The 22,525-nt window shown below is 39.6% G+C and overlaps 2 protein-coding genes across 12 annotated transcripts in view; one reads left to right on the forward strand and one right to left on the reverse strand.

The window, feature by feature from the left end:
• otofa (otoferlin a) overlaps positions 1-4,820 on the reverse strand; it is an 83,754-nt gene extending 78,934 nt beyond the window's left edge. For all 11 annotated transcript variants that reach the window (XM_038727248.1, XM_038727251.1, XM_038727242.1 and 8 more), the window contains exon 1: positions 4,507-4,820. In XM_038727248.1, coding sequence (XP_038583176.1) covers positions 4,507-4,588 — 82 coding nt within the window. In that variant the 5' untranslated portion in view covers positions 4,589-4,820. The remainder of the gene's footprint in view (positions 1-4,506) is intronic.
• Positions 4,821-9,133: 4,313 nt separating this feature from the next.
• fndc1 (fibronectin type III domain containing 1) overlaps positions 9,134-22,525 on the forward strand; it is a 35,411-nt gene continuing 22,019 nt past the window's right edge. The window contains 7 exon segments of the mRNA XM_038727331.1: positions 9,134-9,395; positions 15,210-15,401; positions 16,734-16,802; positions 20,704-20,952; positions 21,188-21,286; positions 21,542-21,659; positions 21,812-22,014. Of these exon segments, the coding sequence (XP_038583259.1) occupies positions 9,323-9,395; positions 15,210-15,401; positions 16,734-16,802; positions 20,704-20,952; positions 21,188-21,286; positions 21,542-21,659; positions 21,812-22,014 (1,003 nt within the window). The 5' untranslated portion in view covers positions 9,134-9,322.

Here is a 22,525-nt window from a genome sequence, read left to right on the forward strand (position 1 = left end):
AGGCACCGCTGTCATACCAGTGTTTTCATCTAACTGAGACGTGGGTTTAGAAAAGGAGATTGTGCTAAACTTACATAAGGTGCTCCACACCAAACTAACACAACATTCTGCTAATCAGGTTACCTCTTGGCCTTGGGTGGAAACAGTGGGAAATAAAGCAATAGAGAGCAGAGGGAGGAACGCCATTGAAAGAATCAACCGGTGGTGCAGAAAAGGAAAAGGAATAGAGAGTACATTTTCATTTCGAGCAGACAGACTGAGATTAAATGAGTGAAAGGATGGAGAACTCTGAAGAACACTCAAGATAGCATAAATGAAGGGGCAACAGAGGTGCTTATTAGCGGTTCTCTTGTTTTACCTGGACCAACAGAACGGAAGAATTGAGAGAATAACACAAAAGTGTAAAGCATTTTGTTAATGTTCGGGATTTTAGTCTCCCTCTGAGCATCTCATCTTTGTTGTTCCATACTGTCACATTGTCGACCAATTTACTTGCTGAGGAAAATGGTGGCGGCTTCTACTTGAACCATAATTCAAACTAAACACTCAGCAAATGTCTGCTCCGGAAAAGGATGTAAAGGAATTAGTTTTAGTGTGCTACAGGGAAGCAAAGAAATTTAAATGATGTGTGTAGGATACATACAATTGCATAAAGCTCTGTTCCAGCACAGATAATATTGAAGATTTAGAGTTTTAAAGGATGATGAACAAACTGTCCAAGCAGCAGCGTGGACATCAAGTGTCTGTAAGTTAAACAGAGGCTTGATAAGTGGATAGATGACACACAGAAGAAGAGAGCTGGGCTGAAAGAAGCAAGCTGTAGGGGAATATCTTAGAAGCGGAAATAATGCTTTAACTAATTTAATTCTACAGTGCGTTTGATCCTGCAAGCTACTGTGCAGAGGCCCAGGCTATAAGCAAGAGCTGGGGTGTCGTTCTTTGATAAAGCGAAGAGCTACAGATAGCAGCAAGGATTCATCAAAGACTTGTCACAAAATCAATTAAGTTTTGATACCTCGCCTTTGAAGAAGACTTTTTTCAATTTCCATGGTAACAAATAATAATGAACCAGTTTTAGCATAACTGGACAGGAAACTCAACAGTCTTCTTTATTTTCTCACAATATCAAAGATATTCTGGATTATGTGTGTTGTTAGACACCTACATACATAACATCTCCCCACCTGCCTTGTTTGACATGCTCATGGGTGGGGGTGGGGGTGGGGGGTTCCTGCTTTCTGCTTCCTGGCAGGCCCCCTTCCTCTCCAGACAGGAAGTTGTTTAAGTTGAAAACACTCAAGGAAGCTCTACAGACAGGGAAAGGCATGACTCAAACCCCACAGCAATTAAAGAGACTGGGGATGCAAATACCACAGTACAAGAAAAAAAGCAAACAACATGTGTCAACTTTAGAATTGTACAGTAATAAAAATACAGACTATTACGTCTTCAGTAAATGGCTGGTTTTAAATGCAATTGGAGAAAGAAAAAAAATAAGTGATAGAGTAATGGAGGCAGAGGACAGATAAACCGTTTATTTTCTAGATGTGAAGAGGGTAATAACAGTTCCTATTTACAATGATTTCACCATCTGTGGCAAAGTAATTGCTAATAAATATAATTGAAGACATCAGCCTGCTTTTAACCCTTTAACTGAAAAATAATTCATGTTCCAAGTGTGTAGCAAACTACTGAGCAATTACTCATCTGAAAACAGTATTTTTTTTAAATGAAGCTAATCATATAGTGGGTGCCTTGGTGATTCAGTGGATGGGTTTAATCCCAGCTCATATCTGTGTTGCACTGCTCTCTCTCTCTCTCGCCCACCTTTCCTATGATTCTCTGCTCTGTTATCTAATGGCCCATAAATATCTAAATGTATAACACACACTTTACACCTGACAACTCATGATTTCTTTTTTACTTTTTAATTGAATCTAATATGCTTTCCACCACACTTTACTTAAAACACCTTGCTAAATAAATAAGCACTTTCATAATGCCTTCCAAAAGTAACATAGACATCATAGTAAGGCTAATATGAAACATGGAGAGTTCACATTACAGTACTTTGAGACAAACAGAGGGGCCCAAACTAGGAATAGTGAGAGTGTGCATGTGTGTATGAGAATGGGACGATATTTGCCTATTATATAAACCGGTAACTTAGTTCGCTACTTGTATGCTAGCTAAAAACGCTACATGAGAGGCACCAAACGGAAGACAAGTTAGCAACCAAGCTAGCTGGTGAAAATAGTGGAGCAATTAGCAAAGCGGGACAGACATTTCCCTCAAGTGGTTGATAGAGACCAAAATCATAGCTAAAATAGAGTGATGTGACTTACATTCACCACCTGTTGCGCCATAACTGTTGTTGGATGTGAATAAGCACCTGTTTTATAATGTTCGCCATTTCAACTCAAAAGGTGATAAGTTGTGTTCACAACTTGTTTCCCCCAAGTGGCCAAAATCATCTCTTACAACTGGGATGACTTTTGGGAATTTCAGCTATATTTGACACTGATGCAACAATTTTGTCATACTTTATATCACACTTTAGAAATGTAAACCTTTTTCATTTTTTTTCAAATTGTTGGCACATGTCAACTGTCCTGCAGCTAGAAAGAATATTTTAAACAACGATTAGACGATTAGAGGGAATAAACAAGTAGTGCAGAAACTACTGCTCAACGTCAGCCAAACCAAGGAACTGATGATTTTGGGAAAAAGGAGGTCAAGACACAAACCCCTGCCTACATCAACCGAGGTGGAGCAGGTGAACAGTTTCATTTTCCTGGGAATCAGCGTCGCAGAGAACCTGTCATGGTCATCTCACATCGCCACGCTGGTGAAGAGAGCTAAACAAAACCGGTTGTATTTCCTAAGGAAACTTAAGAAGGCAAAAATCTTGTTTCAACTTCTTGTTAACTTTTACAGGGGAGCAATAAATGCATGGGAGGGCTCTGCAGTGGGTAATTAAAACCGCTCAAAGATCATTGGTACCCATATACTGAGCATCAGTGATATCGGTGAGGCCACAAAAAGACAGAACCCACCCCAGTCACAGTTCACCCTGCTGCCATCTGGCAAGAGATACAGAAGAATCTGCTGCCGTACCACCAGACTCCAGAGCAGATTCTTCCCTCAGGCCTCAATTCATTCTCAGCACTCCAAAATAGTTTTACTTCTATGATTTGTTATTTATCCACCCATCATCTATGTATAATTTTTGTAAATGACGTTTGCTATTTGTGAATAGCATAAAGGTAATTTCGTTATGCAACCCTGTTTGTAAAACTATATAGGCTATATATATTTTATATGTGTGTGTGTGTGTGTGTGTGTGTGTATATATATATATATATATATATATATATATATATATATATATATATATATATATATATATATATGAACTGGGCAGATTTTGAAATAACACTGAATCACATACTGTAGGGCACAAATCGGGGTAAAAAAAATACACACACACACACACATCGCTGCTTAGGCTATTTGAAATTACAACCAGATGAACTACAGCTACTGTGCTGACAGTTGGACCATGAGGGGAAGAGTATAAAATCTAATCCTTGACTTGGATGACGCGGTTCATGTCATTTCAAGACCCTGGTGAATTCACTGCGGCACAGAGCACAACACTGAAAACCATCCTCCATCTCCAGTGCACACACACTCACTCACTCACATACCACTGGAGAGAGGGTAAAGGAGTGGTGATCTTGTAACATCCTACATTGTACTGCTACTGACAGCAGGAGTCTAATCAGACATACGCTGGGACTGAACACCTGTCATCTGTCAGAGAGTGGGCAAATCGCTGTCCAAGGTTCTGAAGCACACACGTAATGAGAATTCACATAAATGTGGCACATAGGCCTACACAGAGTTACATTGTTGTTTTCTCTTCGTTGTTCTTAATTAATAGTTAATTTTCTAATCATTCATTTTAAAGCTATGAGATGTCCATGTCCTGACAGCTGGAAAATACTGGAAATAACAGTTGTGATGTTACATTATTAACCATCATTAACAGGAATGTAAACACACTATTTAAAATACAGTTTGTTTCTGTAGACAACCCGATTTTAAAATATGTGAAAAGAATTAAAGCATACGGTTAAAATGAGGGAGTGCAAAATAATGAAATAAACTCCATAATGGGTTGGATTTTTGTGTAGTATCCTTTTTCGCATGCGCTTGATTGTGTTGTAGTATTGCTGTAGCCTACTGGCTTTTGTTTGAGGAATGTTAGTCCAGTTTCCTTCCTCTGGATAAAAAGCGCATTGGAACATCAGAGCGCAGCGCGTCTCCGGTGACCACTGATCCAGGAGGGGTTTCCCCAACTTTTTACGCAACCAGGACCGCTGATTATTTCCCGTTACGTCGTCTCACATAGATTAAATACGGACATACCACACAGGTTGTGATTCAGTTTCCAAACATACAGGCTATAACACAGAAACGTTGCAGTTAATGATGTCCTACCTCTGAATGTAACTTTGGCGATCCGGTCACCTTTCCCCCGAAGGTGAGCGACCGTCTTCAGGTGAACCATTAGAGCCATCATTGGTCCACACTGGTCAGGGGAGTAATTTTACTCCACGCAGATAAAACTTGAACCGGTTTGGTGCAATCTGTATTTAATCTTTAGGTGAGCCTCTCCTCGTGTCTGGAAACAAAAATCATCTTCCATACGGGCTGCATGTAGAGTTGTTTGTATTTGTATGTAACAGAAACATAAAACAGTAAATTAATTATAGGCTCCGGTTAACATTTTCTCTCGCTCCTTGCTCTGTGGCTGCTGGGTCTGTCGCGCATCTCCGGGTTGGCACTTGGTTTTACAGCTTGTCCTGCAGGAAGGGCGGGGGGTGGGTTTCAGCTTCAGCGTGGGGATGGTGGATGCTTTAATTGTAGAATATCAGTCCAGTCTTGCGATATTAGGGAAATGTCCTCCCTCCTTTTTTTCAGTGTATCTTCTATAGTCATGAACATAGCCTACTACTGCATGCCTTCGCAGATATTTATTCTTCATCTTCCCTGCAGACTACTACATATATCCAGCTCTTTTATGGTAAATTCTTAAATTATTCTGTTTGTATGTAGGTTACTAAACACAGTGTTTACTAATGATCTTTTAATGTCTCCTTTAATATTTCTATAAAGACTAAACCTGACCTACAGTGATCTAAAACTTACTATATAGGATTGAATCTTATTCTAGGACAGATAACCTATTGAGTAAAATACAGTTGCCAGGCAACTCCTTTTCCCTTACTATGGGGTGAGGATAATAAGGTCAGGGGTCAAATGAGCTTTGCCAGTTGGTCCCTGGTGCTGGGCAATGGTCCTTCTTTCTGCTCTGGTAATAAAACACAGAAACCACATTGGCTGAGGCTCTGTAATAAAAGAGCTGTCAAAACAGAGTCCAGATACCTGTTGGGTGCTGACGGGGTTCTCCTGGAGGGAAATGAAGAATAATTTACTGGTATGCAGAAGATGCCACAATAAGAAGACATTTAAAAACCAACACCCTCCCCAAATAACGATTACATTAGGAAGGTTTTGTGTGGGAATCCTTAATTTGAAATCTTTGAGAACACCTGGCTTAGCCTTTTTGAAACATGCATATTTAAAGATTTTTAGCTCAATAAGAAATGCAAATGTGTTTCGTCCAAAATTGTATTTAACAAGTAAAACAAAAAACTAAACTGTGCTGCAGGTTTCTTTAGAAATGCCATTATTTCCAGGAGTACCACAGATGCACAGCTGGCAGCAGGAATTCCTCTGACAGCACTGTGATGTTTCATGGTCCTCAACATCCCAGCAGGCACAGGGACTTACTCAGGCTATCAACGCAGTTTATTGGTCCTGCCAAGATATGGAACTGTCACAGTAACTGTAACACAGAAAACTGCCTCACACAAAAATAAATGTACTGTGTGACAAGGCAGTCTAATACTTTGGCATGTATATTCAGCAACTGTGTCTAAATGGGCTCAAATATCTCAAATCAAATTAGGTGTTTTATCATTATTTTGCTCACCCTCACTGATCTAATAATCGTGGGCAAAATAATAGAAACACCTGTCAGCATAACACAATACATTTCAGCAGCACCTCAAACTACATCCTCCAAAATTATTATATAGTTTAATCCCCTCTCTAAAACAGTTTCAACAAAAACTGAACATGATAATCTTCATAAAGGAAGGCTTTGTTGCAGAGTTTTCACGAAGCTTGGTGTTCCTGTTTACTGAACCCCCTTATTTTTAGTCTAAAACAGTTAATTAGGTGTTTTTTAAAATTTCCCTCAACTCTCCCAGAAAATTAGAAAAAGATACAAAGACAATGGCGGAATGAAAGAGCTAGTTTGATAATTCATCGTCTCTGTTTATAAGACACCCAAAGCAGTAGCCCCAACAGATGTAAATGACGGCATGTATGTTTAAGACAAAAGTGTCTTAAACATGGTTTGATGCCTCACACACACGCACACACACACACGCACACACACACACACACACACACACACACACACACACACACAAATGACAAAATAAATAGTGCAGCTGCTGATAGAACTGGGACACAACACTCATATTGCTTTAACACTATTCATATAAACTCAGCCGGACATCCAGTCTAACTTGATACAGTAAATCACCAGAGATGGCCTATTTCATCACAAGAATCTTGTCACCTCACTCAGGGGAATCATAGCAGGACCGGACATAAATAACCTCAGGCGTGTGTATAACAAAACAGTCAGCCTTGTACTTAAACTGAATGAAGCCTCTCTCCCCATCCTGTGTGTGTGCGTGTGTGTGTGTGTGTGTGTGTGTGTGTGTGTGTGTGTGTGAACAAATGACCGTGTCAGTGCACATTTTGCGGGTTTGCAGGGAGCGAGTAAAAAAGACAGCTATATGCTTGGATAAGACATTTTTAGTTTAAAATTGTATTATGTTTTGTGCTGACTCATGCAGTATTGCAAAGTGCTGCAGTATATGGGTGTGTGTGTGTGTGTGTGTGAGAGAGAGAGAGAGAGAGAGAGACAGACTCAATCAGCACCAGTAATGAGTGTTACTGTTTTAAAGGCAGAGACAATATTAAAAAAAGACAAAGACCATGGCTTTACAGTCATTCATGAATTCGTTCATGAACAAGTGATGATTGAAATCTTTTTCCAGTGTAGATAAAGGCCTTGGCCAACAGAGGGAGTTGGTCTGGCACAACTACAGACAATTGAATAAAGGCATCTTTTGTCACATGATGTTGCTTGAGCAGGCTATACAGACAGATAGATGGATATACCATTCATTATATAAAAAAAGCCAATTTGTTAGGGTAGTCATCTCATTCAGATCTGATTTAAAGTTCCAGTCCTTTCAGTATGAAAGAGACTATTAATGATGAATTAACCTCTGATATGAATACATTGAATGGATTCAGTAATTGACCATCTGTCAGATTGCTGCTGGTCATTTGCTCTCTCACATGCGAAAAGTGCTGCAGAGGAGCCAAGGGAGGCAGAAAATTTCAGGTTTTTCAGGCAGAAAAACTTCAGTGTGATAGTAACCATGGGGAAAACTAACTACAATAAAAAGGGGACGACAATGTTTCTGAGATGTTGACTTTAAATTTCTACAGTATTTGATGTTGAACCTTGACAGTATTATAATAGATATAAAGTCACTGTAGTCTACCATCACATATGTGTATTATAGCAGAAGCAGAACCTCATTCATTATCTACACAATGTGCGTATTGTTCTTTCCCTCATTGGAGCACAACATCATACAAAAACAAACAAATAATAGACACATATGACTATATTAGGTATGTATTATTACCCAACAAGACAATTTTCCAAAAGCTTCCATTCTATTCACAATCTTCCTGCACACACAGGTACTAAATTTAAAAACTTGGCTTGTTGCTCCATCTAGTGGTTAAATTACTTCTTTGGGAAATTGATGTAATGAGGGACGTCATCTCATTACAGACTTTAAGCAATAGCCTAGGCCTAATGCGTTTTCAGCTAAACTGAAGGTGGTGATGACACTTAGTTTCTTTGCCACAGGACAAACGCAGCAATGCTGATGATTTAGGCCCGTCACAGCCATCAATAAGCCGAATAGTCATGGAAACGATTATAGCACTTAGGCTACAGCTCCGCACATTGTCACGCGTTTCATCGACATCCCAACAACAGCCCCGTAATCTGACAGAAGCAAACACAGTTCATGCAAATAGCCGGCTTCACATATAAAGCTCATATAAAGATAAATTTATTTATTTCATTTAGTAATGTGTAGGCCTATATAATAATGTATTCTCTTGAAAATTTTTTATTGTTGAATGTGTGTTGAATATAAACTTCTCTTAGGAATTTCACCATTCAATGTGAATATATCTGAGAATATTCTTAAATAAGGAAATCTTATTTCTCTCTATTTAAATGTCGTAATTCAGTACTAAGACTGACACTTAAGATTTAGTCCTACACTTCACTCAAATTAGGACCATGATGACTGATAACTAACTTTAAAGCACAGCTTTGAAACAAGAATTTTTTCACTCTTAAGTCAGTTCTTAGCAGTGTTCTTATGAGTAATTCTGAGAAGTTTGATAAATACGGGACCTGGTTTTACATTACATTGGTTTTAAAAAGACAAACACAAAAAGTGTTTTAATAAAGCCTACACTTTTAAAGGTAAACAAAATCAGGAAGAGAACAGCATGTTCAAAACCTTTGATCTGAATGTTTCTGGCACTAATCGGTGCTAACACCCTGCAGTCTTTATTTTCCTCCACCTGCTACCACACTTCAGCACTGGATGAAGTCAGTGTCCTTCCCTGAAGAGGGAGACATTTTGTCAATTTTATTTTATTATTCTGTCAAAAAAATGGAAGACACCCTGCAGCAGGTACGTTTCTGAGAAGCATACAGGCTGTTTTGGAAAGGAATGAAATATGGAATTTGAATAAAAATGATCAGAACCTATAAGTCTTCATATATAGAGACAGCACTCTGTTTAACAGTTTGGCTTTTAAGCAGTTCACAGTGTGTAATCACTTCAGTCAAATCAGAATCGATTGGAGAGGGATATGGATGTGATAGCCTTTGAAACATTGACCACTGGCTTTTGATAGTTTATTTGTTATTTTTTGCCGACATAAAGAAGTAGCAAGTTCACGGTGAAGCAGTCCCATCGGAAGAGGGAAGGGGAGGGCTGGTGTGTCCCAGCCCTCTGCATCCAGCTGGTGCCTTGCTCCTCAGCAGTAGCGCGCCACACTGACTATGGCTTTAGCCGCAAGCAGGACGCTCTTGGCGCTATTCGTTACGTTTTGTGCACCTGGATGCGGATGGGCAGGTAAAAGATCTGTTTACTTTCTCCTGAGCAGGTGCACGCTCTGCACTAGTGTGTTGCTTTCTCGTCTTGTAGTTTAATGGATCCAATCTGATTGATGAGACAGCCGTTGCAGCGTGCGAGTCTGCGAATTTTAGTGTATTTAAATGTAGGCCTAATTATTGATGTAAGCCTTTTACTCACAGTTTTGATTCTGTGATTTTGAAAGGAAAGGGTGCGCGTGCATAGCCATGTCTGTGCTCGCAAACCTTATGCATCTCCAAATCCCCAGATTCTGCAGATGTCATTTTCATTAAAACGAAATTGATTAAGTTTAGCTATAAAGAATGCATTAGAATATTGTGTTGAGATTGCATAGTTTTATTTATCATTTGCAGCTGTGACAGAGTTCTTAAGTGAGCATTTACAGCAAATACGGACTTTGACAGTATTTTCACCCTTGTTACTTTATGGGGGAAAATATGATGCTGGTCTCTGAGCAGCAGTCATGGAACAAGTCCTTACCTCATACAGTGGGCACAACCTGGAGGAACTGTGATCAACAATTACAAGATGATGACAAATATCAGGATACATGCTGAGAGAAAAAAGAAAAAGAAGAGGGTATTATGTCAAATGGGTGACTTATCAGGCTGGTGCTGGTTATAAATGACCTGCCTCTAAAATTCAGTGTCATGAGAGAAGTGGTGGTGGGGGGCTTAAGTTTTCTTTCTGTCATGTCATCTCTGGCATACTCTGACATACTCGAATGTCACTCATCAACTATTACACTGGAATTGGGAGAAATACTCTTGATAGCAAAATGATGCAAAAGTGGGTCAAAATGCTTTTTACCAGCAAAATTATTTTATTATTTCTTTCATTTCTTTTCTTTTCTTTTCTTTTCTTTCATTAATTGTTTTTAAATCCATGTCAGCAAGTGGACTAACGTTTTTGACAGGCATAGAGACTGGGAAAACCGCAGCACACATGTTTTTAAAGTTTCTTAAGTACTGTTTGTAAAATCAATTTTCAGGGAAAGAAGCCCAAATCCTCCAGACAGTGAAAATATCCAAAATATCAAAAGCGCCATAAAGCCCAAGGAGTTTTGAAAGTATGCTAACCCTTTTGGCTGAGTTTAAAGGTCTCTCTTTTTTCTCCCCTTCTCTCCAAAGTACTCAGTCCACTTATATTGTAAGTTTCTATATGCCTCCTTCTCAATTGTAAGCAGTTAGTGCATGAGGTCATTGCTTTCTCTGAATATAGGCAGCTGCTATTTGTTGTGGGTTTTTCCTCTGTCTCGATTTCTTTTCCATCTTTTAGGAAGTATTTTCATAACACCACTTTTTCTGCAACACCCTGCTTCACATTCATTCACTTATATACATTCACACATGGGAGCTACTTAATACAACTACATTTCACCGCTGCGGGCCGCTGAGTCGCTCCGCCGGAGCAGTTTGGAGTTAAATGCCATCCTCTCGGGAATTTTGACAGTAGTTGTTAAGGGAGAGAAGAGTGTTACTCATTAACTCTCTCCACTCACATGTCATCATCTTGTCAGTCTAAAATTCTCCTCCAACAGTGGATGAAATTGGGCTTGTGGGAACGTTTGGACACCTAGGTGGGAGCAATGCAAACAGAGAGAACAGAAACATTGTGTATTTGGATGATACATAATGTCAACTTCTTCCATGCAACCACAGTCCATCAACTCCTGGAAAGTGTTGAGCGTAATTGGGTCTGAGAGTGAGGGGAAAGAGGGAATCATGTCCTTGCAGGCCAGTGGAATTTAATTTCTCTGCTCCACTTAACATGCTGGAATTCTTCAGGAGCACTCCTTGACAGACAAAACTTTTAGAATCAGGAATTTCACAACTTGAATGTTTTTTGCCTTGGGAAAATATGACAAAGAGGAAGGTGCAGCATAGAGCTAATATTTCTAATATTTTCCATGATACTAGCTATGTATGACCCAGCTTGACCCAGCTCCCACCTGCAACTTGGCTGCCTTGTCAAACCTGCCAGCGATGGCATGCCTCATGTCATGATGTCATCTATAGGCACCAATCCAGTTGTTTAAACAAGTACCACCTGGGCCGTGAACACACCTGTCACAGCACATTAGAAGTCAGCATACTAAGCGGGTTGCATGAAGATATACCTTAAACTAACAGTGTGAGATGTGATTCTCCATCAGCGGGAGATAGAGATATTTGAATCATTTGGGTGTCTTCCGGTTGGAAAAGTGAGCTTGTGACCACCAACATTTAAAAACAAATGTGTTTTTGAGACTATAATTGTTCTGACCAGCTTCTGTTTGTCTGTCATATGTCATAAATGTTACTCACCCAGAGTTGTCGCTTTGAATAAAAGATTTGACACTCAGGTTTCTGTACTGCAAGTATGAAACAACAGCCAGGGAATGCTTAGCTTAGCTTATAGAATAAAAACCCATGACACAGGGGGACACTGCCAACCTGCTCTGTCTAAAGGTAAAAAATCCTAGACAAACTAAATATATGTGTTAAATAGTTCCCCCTTTTCCATTCTCTATACTTAGCTAAGCTAACCAGCTGCTAACTGTAGCTTCATATATACTGTACAGAGAGACAGTGAGTGGAATTAATCTTCTCATCAGTCTTGGCAAGAAAGTGAATAAGTATTTTTTTCCAATATTTCAAACTATTCCTTTAAAAGGTTAACCCAAATGGTAGCCTCCTCATTCATACAATGGCAGTGAATACATTTTGGTTTGTGGGACTTGAAACATAAAAACAACCTTTTCATAATCAGTGTCCTGGTTACTCGTGATAATCCACAGAACATGCTGTCAACAGTTATCATGGGACTGTTTCTTTGGTAGAAAGTATTTTCAATGAAAACTGTTAACAGAGAAGTCTGTGTATTGTCCACATTAACATTGTTTTTTGGAAAAGATACCTTACTGTTGAATGTTTCCAACACTGTCAGCACCATGAATGAAATTTAATTCTATTTTATCTTATTTGGGAACATCAGAATTGCCAGAGACAGACATTTGGGAAAGGATAACCACAGCTATCTGCATGAATGACTATTGTTAATTTAATAAATTTATAAATTTTTATTGATTTCATTTGGTAATTTGCTGCAATTATTTAAAAAAAACAAATAGGAAAGTGGAAACTTCTACATGATTTGCCTCTAGCACATACACTTACTGGAGATAATTATTTTATTATCTAAACACCTACAGATGTATATCACTTCAATTTTGTTTCTAATGACTTACAGACTGGACAGTATTATCGTCACCTCATCTGCCTTGTTAACCCCTCCACACATACAGTATATCCTTACACACACACACAAACATGCACATACATACACATACACACATTCACTGGCAGTCCTGGTTATTGATGGGAGTTTGTGAAAGAGGACAGTTATTAGGGGTCAATGCAAACTGATCAGGGGTGAACGGGGTTCAGCGTCTGCTGTGAGGTGAGAAGGTGCTCTTGTAAAAGTGAGAGCAAGTATTTTCTAGAACACTTTTACAGGAGTCCTTTACCTCAAGGCTTTCCTGCAAATGCTTATTGTACCAAACTACACATGCACATACACGTGTCTGTCTGTCTAACACACACTCTCTGTCTCAAACACACACACACATATACACATAATCATTTTTTTTTATCAATCAAAGACAATGACATACTGAACCTCAGGCCTTACCCTCATTCTTCAAATACTTAATACTTTCCACTGTCTAACTCAATCACAATTTAATCATCTGCCTGTCTTTCCATTTCACATTCACAAACACAACATAGAAAATATTATATTATTGCTCTGGTCTCCCATGGCAACACCCTGAAACCAAGCCTCCCTCTGTAAGATTAAGATGTTACAACCGCTCAGTTGCTCAACTGCTTCCCAAACTGTTTATTCTTGGACAGCAATCATGCATCGGCTGTGCTCAAAGGAGTCTTGCTTTAATCAGAAATATCTGGTTTGCCCTTGGATCATAAATTTCCAAAGAGGCCAAATCACAGGATGATGTCTGGACAGAGGAGCAGATCCCTTCCTACGTAATACATAGTCTTATTGGAAACAGTGCAGAAGTGATTGAAGTGTGTCCAGACATGTGCCAGTGTAGTCGGCTACAAACATCTGATAAACTGGACTCCACTGTAACCCTGCATTAATGAGGAAATAATGAGGACAGAATGTGTTTTGTTTTGGGAAAACACTCTCACAATCCTTTTATGCACCCTGGCACGATGTGATGTGAGTCCGTATCTGAAGGCTATGGGTCCATCTTTCAGCACATACTAAAACTCCAAGTTAAGCAGAGACGACATTGTAGGCCTCCGAAGAGCTGTGACTGTCTGTAAACTGTAGCACACGAGGCCTGAGTGGCAATTACATTTCTGAATGTGAAAAGTGAAAGTGCAGATCCAGCTGGGCACACACCTGCAGACAACCACAATTCAAAGCGATGAAGTGATTTTGTGATGATGCTAAATTGAAGCTGCTGCTGTAAACCGTTGGGGAGCACAGACAGTCTTAAGGACCAGCTGTTTATGAGATGGACAGACAATACTGACAATTATATTTGACAGTGTTGAATGACTAGCATGCTAACAAACCTTGCGATGCTTTTGTTCAAGTACTGCATATCATCAACATTTAGCCAATGCTTGAATGCCGCTGACTATATACTATTATCAATATTTTTGTATTAACAATGCATTAAATGACACAGAGGGAACTATCACCAGACTCTGAACTTCCTCTCAGCTCTTTGGAGTGTTTTAGCATCTTTCAGTTTATTGGCTTGGTTTGTTTTCAGCAAAAAAGACTCTGATAATGCTATTGTATGCAATGCGCCCGGCACAAAAAGCTCACTGGCACACAAGTTTGCCACTACCTGGCAGGCGTAATGCAACATTTCACCACTAAAGAGCCAGATAATTGTCCATTCATCAGATGGACAGAAACAGGACATATTTGTTGGTTGCGTTAATACGTAACTGTAGAGAGCTGTAGATTCGCTAAAAATGGTCAATTGTTTGACTTTGAAGAGAGGAAAACGATTAAATGCATGTACATTGATTGTAGGTTTAGTTTATTATCTTTCCAGGCGTCAGACTTTTTACAAATGTCCCCTTACTTGTGTTGAGTCAGCTGAGGTTTCAGCATCCATGCAAGCTCTCAGACTTGAGGCCATTATTTTGCACATGATGAATTGAGTCATCTATCTCAAGTGGTTGTTTATTATTTCCCATTTATGCTGTTTCCTCTGGGGTCTTTTAACATCATTTTTTCTTTCTTACAAGTTGACTTAACAGTTTTATATTGTGTTAAAGTCTGACTAAGAGTTGAGTTACTTATTGTCTGGATGTAATGTTGGCCTGTTGGCTAATTGTGTCACCCCTGCATTGCATAGCATCCAAACCAAAAGAAGAGCAAAGAGGCAGTTGCTATCCAAAACTGAGTGATGGTGACTGTTTTCTTTGTTATGTTTTGAGTAAATTTAGTAAAGGAGGAGACTGCAGATTACTTATTGTCCTAAACATTTAGCATCCAAGCAAATTCTCATTTATTTATTTAACCATCAAACTAGTTTTTCAAGTTCATGCTTTATCCGAATCAGAGTTACTTTAAATGCCAAGTATAATAAATACAGAGGAAATTGTACTGGTAGCACTGAAGATATGGTGTACAGAGATGAAGAGTTGGAGTACATACTGTCACATTGTGTAGGCGCAACAGGTCTTTATGATAAGGGACAAATAAGACTATTAAACTTTATACAGACAGTTTATCCTGACGTCATTTGTTTTGCAACAGAAAAATCCCTGCGGTCACACAATGAGAAACAGACATCTGTGGACAAGGGCCTGAGGGAGACCTGGGAGCCTTCTATCCATCTGGATGGAAGACCTGTGGACCGCTTTGTCGTCAGCTCCAACAAACCCACGAGGTCTCACCGCTTCACTAAAGTGGGAAAGGAGAATCGCTCTCATCTACTGGAGGATGTAGGTAAGGCAGAAACAGAAAGAAAAATAAAAAGAGAGGGTGAGAGGAAGACGAGGATGTGAGATGTTTGAGTGACGTGAACAAATCAGGTGCGAGCTAATGAGGGACCTGAGGAGTACTGGTAGCACTGCAGGACAAAAAAAGTAATTCAGAGGAAAATAAATGATCAGAGAGAAAGTTTGGCTTTAAAATATGGAGAGTGAGCTTTCAGATCCCAGAGTTATGCACTTTCTCAAGGCAAATGCCAAGAATGAGGAAGGGATGAGCAAAGCTGTGTAAAAAGCCGAGACGCCAGGAGGCGAGGTGTACACACATGTGTGAATGCGTGGATGATTAATTTTTGTCAGTGGTTTAGTTCATCATTGGATGTGCTGTCATCCAGGTTTGCCTCAAGGACAGAAAGAGCACTGTCGGTGGTGGTGTGAGTGACTGCCGATCGTCATCCCAGCTCACCAGACATGGTTATTTTAGGCTTTAGAAGAAGGGCATTATTTTTAGATCTTAACAGATTCTGGTTATCCCTAATCCCGCCTTGTAAAACATAAGGCAGGTCTTTATGTTTCTATACACATACAGTTTGCAGTGTTGACACAGTCTAGCCTGCTTTTGTCATTATTCCATTTTCCTCTGTCCTTGGCTTCATGGAGCCATACTTCATCAGCGGCTCAAAGTCTGCAGCCAACCCTTCTTTTCCACATCCAAACCCAGCCCAGCTCCTATAACCCAGTCCCCTGTGTTGTGGTCACTTTGTGTGTCTGTGCGTGTGCAACATGTGTGTGTTTGGTGGTGATTGTGGTAGAAGACAGGGTGGCGCCAAGTGCTGAAGTCATACATTGTCTTGTATTGTCCTATCAGTGTGCTCAAACATACATCTATAGATGCTAGTGTGTGTGTGTATGTGTGTGTGTGTGTGCCGCCCAATGTGTGTTGTGGCGGCCTTGTGGTCTCTCCAGCTCCGGTGCAGTTTGCCATAAATCTCTGGCAACCGAGCAGCGTCTCAGTTTGCCTTTCCAGAAATTCCTTGCAGATCATGTGTTGTTCCCTCAGCAGCATGAGAGCAGCATCAGTTGTCATAAATAACACCATGCAGTTTGCCTCCACATCATTAATGTGTCTGGCCAGGTCGCTGTTAAAACAACAAATATGTAGAGAGGACTTATTAGGAGCAATGTGAAGCAAGATGGAGAGTCAAGGAAAATGGTAGATTAAGAAAAGGCTCACTTTTCTCACTGATAATGGGAAAACACATCATAAACTCCATAAAAACAAAATGTACTGCTTGCTTACTAGATTCTACTACAACATAATTTAACCACATATCCTATGTTTTTTTAGACCCTGAATGGGTTAACCTGGATGGCTTTGCTGTGTTGGGCGGTGCACCTGTCAGCAACTCATCAGCAGGTAAACCTGATCTCAAGGCATCTTTACCAACAACACATGGGATTGGTGTGTTTCAGCACCCATAAAATGTAAAACTACCTATGGTTCAATCCGTTAATATACATAAAATATTTATATAAAAGGAACTGTCAAATGTAAGATGGGATCAGTGGGAAAAACTCACTTGTCTCTGACTCATAGATTCCCATCTCTTTAGTTAGGTATGTTTTTCTTGGAGGTTATCCAAATTTAAAATGTATTTCAGAGTTTTGTTGCCTTTAATGGTCTACACCACATTACTTATAACATATTTGCCTGTCATTGCTTTCAATAGACTGTAAAATGAAAGGAAATCAGTAGCAGACAAAATTGCTTATAACCTCACTGCCATATAGTGGGTAAATAACATGCTGTCTGTGGATATATTTAGGAATGCACAGTCAATATTGATTAGTCAAACAATAGAAAATGAAGTGCCAACAATTTTGACTGACTAATAATTAAAAATCATTAATCAAGCAAACATTCCGCAAATTTGCTGTTTTCAAATTCCCCATTGTGGAGTTTTTTTGTTAACATTTCTGTATATGTTCTATATACATTTTATATAATAAATGTAATACCTTTGGATTTTGACATGTTGGTTGGAAGGGATTAACAAGCAATTTAAAGATATGGCACTTTGAGCTCTAAAGCTTGTGTTGATTAATTAATCAATAATGGGAATAATAAATTATTTGCAGCTTTAACATTTATCTGCATTTATCAAGCACAGTAAGTCAAGCACAGTAAAATAAGTGTACCTAAGCTTGAGACTAGACATTTTAAATTAATATTGGGTTAATTTTCATTATCTGTTTACTTCTGTGTATCATTGGACATTTAAGAACATGCCATGTAAATGGCTAACCACTGAACCACCATGCTGCTCTGGAGTTTCAGTTGTACACAGCTAATCATATTTGTTGAGTTTAACCTCAGTGAATGGAGCCAAGTACGACTGTGTTTCTGGCAAAGTAATGCTAAAGTAAAGCCCAGTGAAAAGGAAGGGGCAAAATAAGACATTGCATGTTATGAAGGCTTGCTAACACACTTGCCACCACCCATAAAATGTTGAAGTTATCTAGCTAGCTAATAGCTAATGGGACATTATGTATCAGTGTATCCAACACCACCAAATGGTGTCCAGTCTATGGCTTTAGGTACACAACAACACACATCAACTTTGAAGATCAATTTATTAGCTATTAATGTTCATTAGCCAAGCAAAACCTCTAAACATTAGCAACTGTTACAAAGCTAGCAAACTTACTGACAACTGTCAAATGCTTTCCAACATTAAGTTAAGTTTTAGATTTAGGCTAGCTAATTAGCTCAGTTGGATTATTCTTCCAACCACTCAAAGCGCTTTACACTGCATGTCACATTCACCCACTAACACATTCATGCACTGATGGCAGAGGCTGCCATGCCAAGTGCTCATCAGATGGAGACAAACATTCAGGCACACACTTCCAGAAAGGGAACAAGGAATGAGGCAAAAAAAAACAAATGAAGACATTGGCATTAGAAATGGATATTCAAATGGAGCAACTGTGAACCTGAAGTTAGCTTAAGTTATGTTTTAAGTTAACAGCAGGTAATTTGCACAGTTTACATTTTAGTTTATACTGTAGAACCTGATAGTCTGGTAAGCTACTTAATAAAGGAAGGCAAAGACATTTGCATTAGTGTTGTATTTTCATATTTTGACTGCTTGTTGTTTCTTTGCCATTCGGGTCATTTTGCTAATTTTGTTTCCACCATGATACCCAAACCCAATTACCCAAATACCAATTTAGTGCAAGTTTACAAAGATTTGCTTTTGAAGGTGGCAAAATGTCAAAGTCGCTGGATAAAAGCCTTGCTTTCTTTAGCTAGTTTTGACCTTCTTCAGCATCAGTCTGAAAACAGTGAGGTGGGTCTGTACTGTAGCAGTGATATGTCTGTCTGGAGGCTAGTCTCATAGCACCTCAGACCATCGAGTTTCCAGGAAAAGACAAAGTCGACAGTTTAGTGGTTCGCGGCGTGGTGACCTGGGCCAAACTATGCACTGTGACAGTTTTCCAGAGAGAGAAAAAGAGGAAGAAGAAAAGAAGGAAAAGAAGAAGCTGGCTGATTAAAACCAAATGTTTTTTTTTTAAGTCAACAAGTATGAGCAGAATCAATACAACTGGTACAGTGGGAATGAGACAGAGGATATTAGTGTTATTCTTGAAAGTGTTACCTCAGTAGCAGTCAAAAACTGAAATATACAGAAAATAAAGAAAAACCATAAGATACTGTATCAAATTCACTATCAATATGTAATTGATGGGTTATAAGTCATTGCAGACTTTCAAATGAATCTGTGTTTTCGAATACATTTACCCTACAGTACAGTGACATACTATAACTGACAATAATATATGATAATCAAATAAATGCAATGTTCTCAGGTAGAGTTTAAAGTTTTAGCATATATTTAGAAGGCATTTTAAAATAATTGTAAATCAGTGACATTCACATTGAATTTTAAGAAGATGTTTCAGAAGCAAGCATGCAATGCAAATCTTAAATTGTCTGGCACACTTAATACAGTCTGCTTATGTACTAAATAGCAAACAACTAAAGCAACTGCCGACAGTATATGATTTGCTGTAAATGAGATGTAATTACACAACACTGGTGTTACGTTAAATTTTTATGCTTTCATTTTTTATTTTGATGGTAAATTTGAATGGTAAAATACAATTTCTACTAATTTCACCATTAGCAGACGTACAAACAGTTTGCTGTTGCGTTGGCAGACAGACAAGAAGAGTATACAGAACAGATTATCCAAGAAACTTGTAGGTGCAGAAGAATATTTGAGAGAAGAATTTGAAAACAGGAAAGGAAAAGCAACATCAGAGAGAGAGTTGTTGCATTACCAAACAAAGGGGACAAATCCACTCAGTTGGGCTGGAAGAATAGAGGAAAGGATAGAGACACGAATGGAGAGCTCGAAGTCCTAAAAACTTGCTGACACAAACCCCCCTTCTTTCTTCCTGGGAGTGTGTGCATTTATACTCCTATTCATATCCTCATCTTTTTTTTCCACCACATGTACAGTGTCACGGTGGAAGGTGATCAGCACCAAAACTCTCCCTTTTTAAGGCATTGCTAAAGAAAACATTTTGGGTGTGGTGGCCTCTCTTGGAAGGCAATTCTCAGTTGGCATACCCTACCTGTTTGTTGGAAAGGGAAACCCTACATTACATTTTTTATCCTTATAACCACTTTGAATTTAGTCAAATCCACTTTTGTTAAATCAGCTGACTTGTCAGTGCTCACCCAGCTGTGCATGCAGGTGATGGGAAACAGGGTAGTTCCTCATCATTTGACAGTGATTATGATAAATGGATAAAGGAGGGATAGAGGGAGGATAGAGGGAGGAGAGGAAAGAAAGAAGACAAAGGAGTGGGAGGGACAAAATAGTTTTTTGTTATATTGCCAATGCTATCACTCAGCAGCCAGATGAGGGGGATTGTCTGGCTGTCTGAGCTATTGTTCGAAATAGAGTCAATACTAGGGTGGGATTACAGCAGGAAGAAGGACACCAGAAGTTGGAGAATATGACAGTGGACATGGTGGGGTTACAGATAATTTCCCTTTTGTGACAATGAAGCATGTTTACTGTCATTGTTGGATGAAAGGGACTTGTAATTATGTGTTTATCACTGAATGGATGTGGCTTGAGTGGAGCAATTATATTCATTGATTTTTACATGGAAGTTATTTTTAACAAGGCCCTAAAGGCAAATCCAGCGCAGAGCACAGATTCTGAATGAACAACAGGGTCATAAAGGTGAATATGAACTCCAGTGCACTCTGACCTTTTCCCTCCATTATCATCCACCAGCAGGTCCAGCCAGGTCTCCACAAACTGCTGCCAGAAATCAGCCCTCTGCACAGCGGACCACCAGGATGGGCAGGACAGCTCACCCCTTGGGTGTATCTAATACCAGGACACATAGGAGGGCCCCTCAGTCCTCCTCGGGTCCAAGGCAGCCTGAGAGAGCTTTGGCAGGAGCTCCCCCACTAGAAAGGAGACGCCAACACCACACCAAGCCTCAATCTGATCAGAGAAACCGAAACGCACACAAACTAAGTAAGAGGACACACACTTTACTCTCTTAACCACCAGATTAAAGGAGCCAGGCTTTGCGTTCCAGCAAAATTTCATGGTGAAAAGACTGGCAACCTCCAAATTACATTTTGCAGATCCTATTTTGTGATTTAATTTTTTTACTGAAAAAGAGCTAAATGTATAAATTGTGTCTGTACTATCTTTAGTGTCCATAGTGTAAACCCTGGCCGTGCCTGGTATCCCTTTCTATTCATAGCATCTGAGTCCGTTCATGTGGTGTCACTGCAGGCACAGAAAGCCGTGGGCCGGAGCGCATCGGCCAACAGAGCGGTCGCATCCAAACCAACCACACCAGGTACCTGCAGGTTTATAGAAAATCACTGCATGTCTCTACTCATTATATATATATGTAATTCTCTGCATTGTAAATATCTCAAATCAGCTCATCAATAAACATGTAAATTGTAAACAGCATTACGTTTTGGTTGTCATGTTAGCCAAAATGAGAGGCCGGCCTATAACCAAATCCAATGATCTTAGAGGAGATGTTAATCTTGGTTTGGACCTAGATATTTTTGTCCCTACGTCTTTCTGTTTGTGTGTTGCCCAGAACCACCGGAGTATGAGGCACGGGACATCAGTGTTAGGGTCATGTCTCCTCAGTCTGTCCTTATCTCCTGGGTTGACCCTGCTGTTGAAATGGGGAAGATTGCTCCCGGGGTGTCCAGGTGAGATCTGTTAAAGTGTGTGTGCCTGTTGATGAAACATAGAGAAGAGTAACAAGAGAAAGAAAGTGAATTACAGATAATGGAAGATTGAGTAAGAAATAATGTTGACCCTTTCAAATGGAATAAAAGATTCCCATTTTCTCTTAACCCAGATCCTACACAGTTAGGTACAGAGAAAAGGGCGAGTCAGCACGCTGGGAGTACAAGGACAGCACCCAGAGAGAGAGAGAGAGAGAGAGAGTGATGATAGGCAACCTTACTGCTGACAGCATGTATGAGTTTTCTATCAGAATCTCTCAGGGAGAAAAACATGGGAAGTGGAGTGTCTCCGTCTTTCAGAGGACCCCTGAGTCAGGTATGCACAGTCACCGCCTGCTAAGAACTGCTTATAGAATTCCATTTTGAAGGTTGCAAAATAGCTTAGGAAATGTGATGAATAGTGTTTTCAGAGGAATGGCTATAGACTGTCAAAGCCCTGCATTTTCCTTTAGAATATTAAAAGAGAAAGGATTCTTGCAGAAAGGAATTCAGGCTTGCATAACCATGTCTGTTAGCTCTTTTCTTCTTATTTCCTCGTACCACACTTCATCACATTCACTGCCTATTACTCTGATTTGATATTTGATTCAAGCGTTGGCTGCAGCTCTGTCATGATTGCAGCTTTTATACCATGTCATGGCAGCTCCTGAGCTGCGGTTCATTGGGATGTCAACGTTTACTGCCTGGCTCACAGCTCAGATTTCCATCTGCAGTTCCATACATAATCTCAAGGGGAGGTTCCTGACGATGTATGTCAGCAGTACTTTCCTCAGTTGAAGCATCCTGGCACAAACGTCCTCTCTGTTTTTACGTGCAAGTTTTTGTCC

This window comes from Micropterus salmoides, unplaced genomic scaffold (assembly GCF_014851395.1).
Source record: "Micropterus salmoides isolate LMB-PRFRI ecotype aquatic unplaced genomic scaffold, ASM1485139v1 Ms_hic_scaffold_18, whole genome shotgun sequence".
NCBI classification, from domain to species: Eukaryota; Metazoa; Chordata; class Actinopteri; order Centrarchiformes; family Centrarchidae; genus Micropterus; species Micropterus salmoides.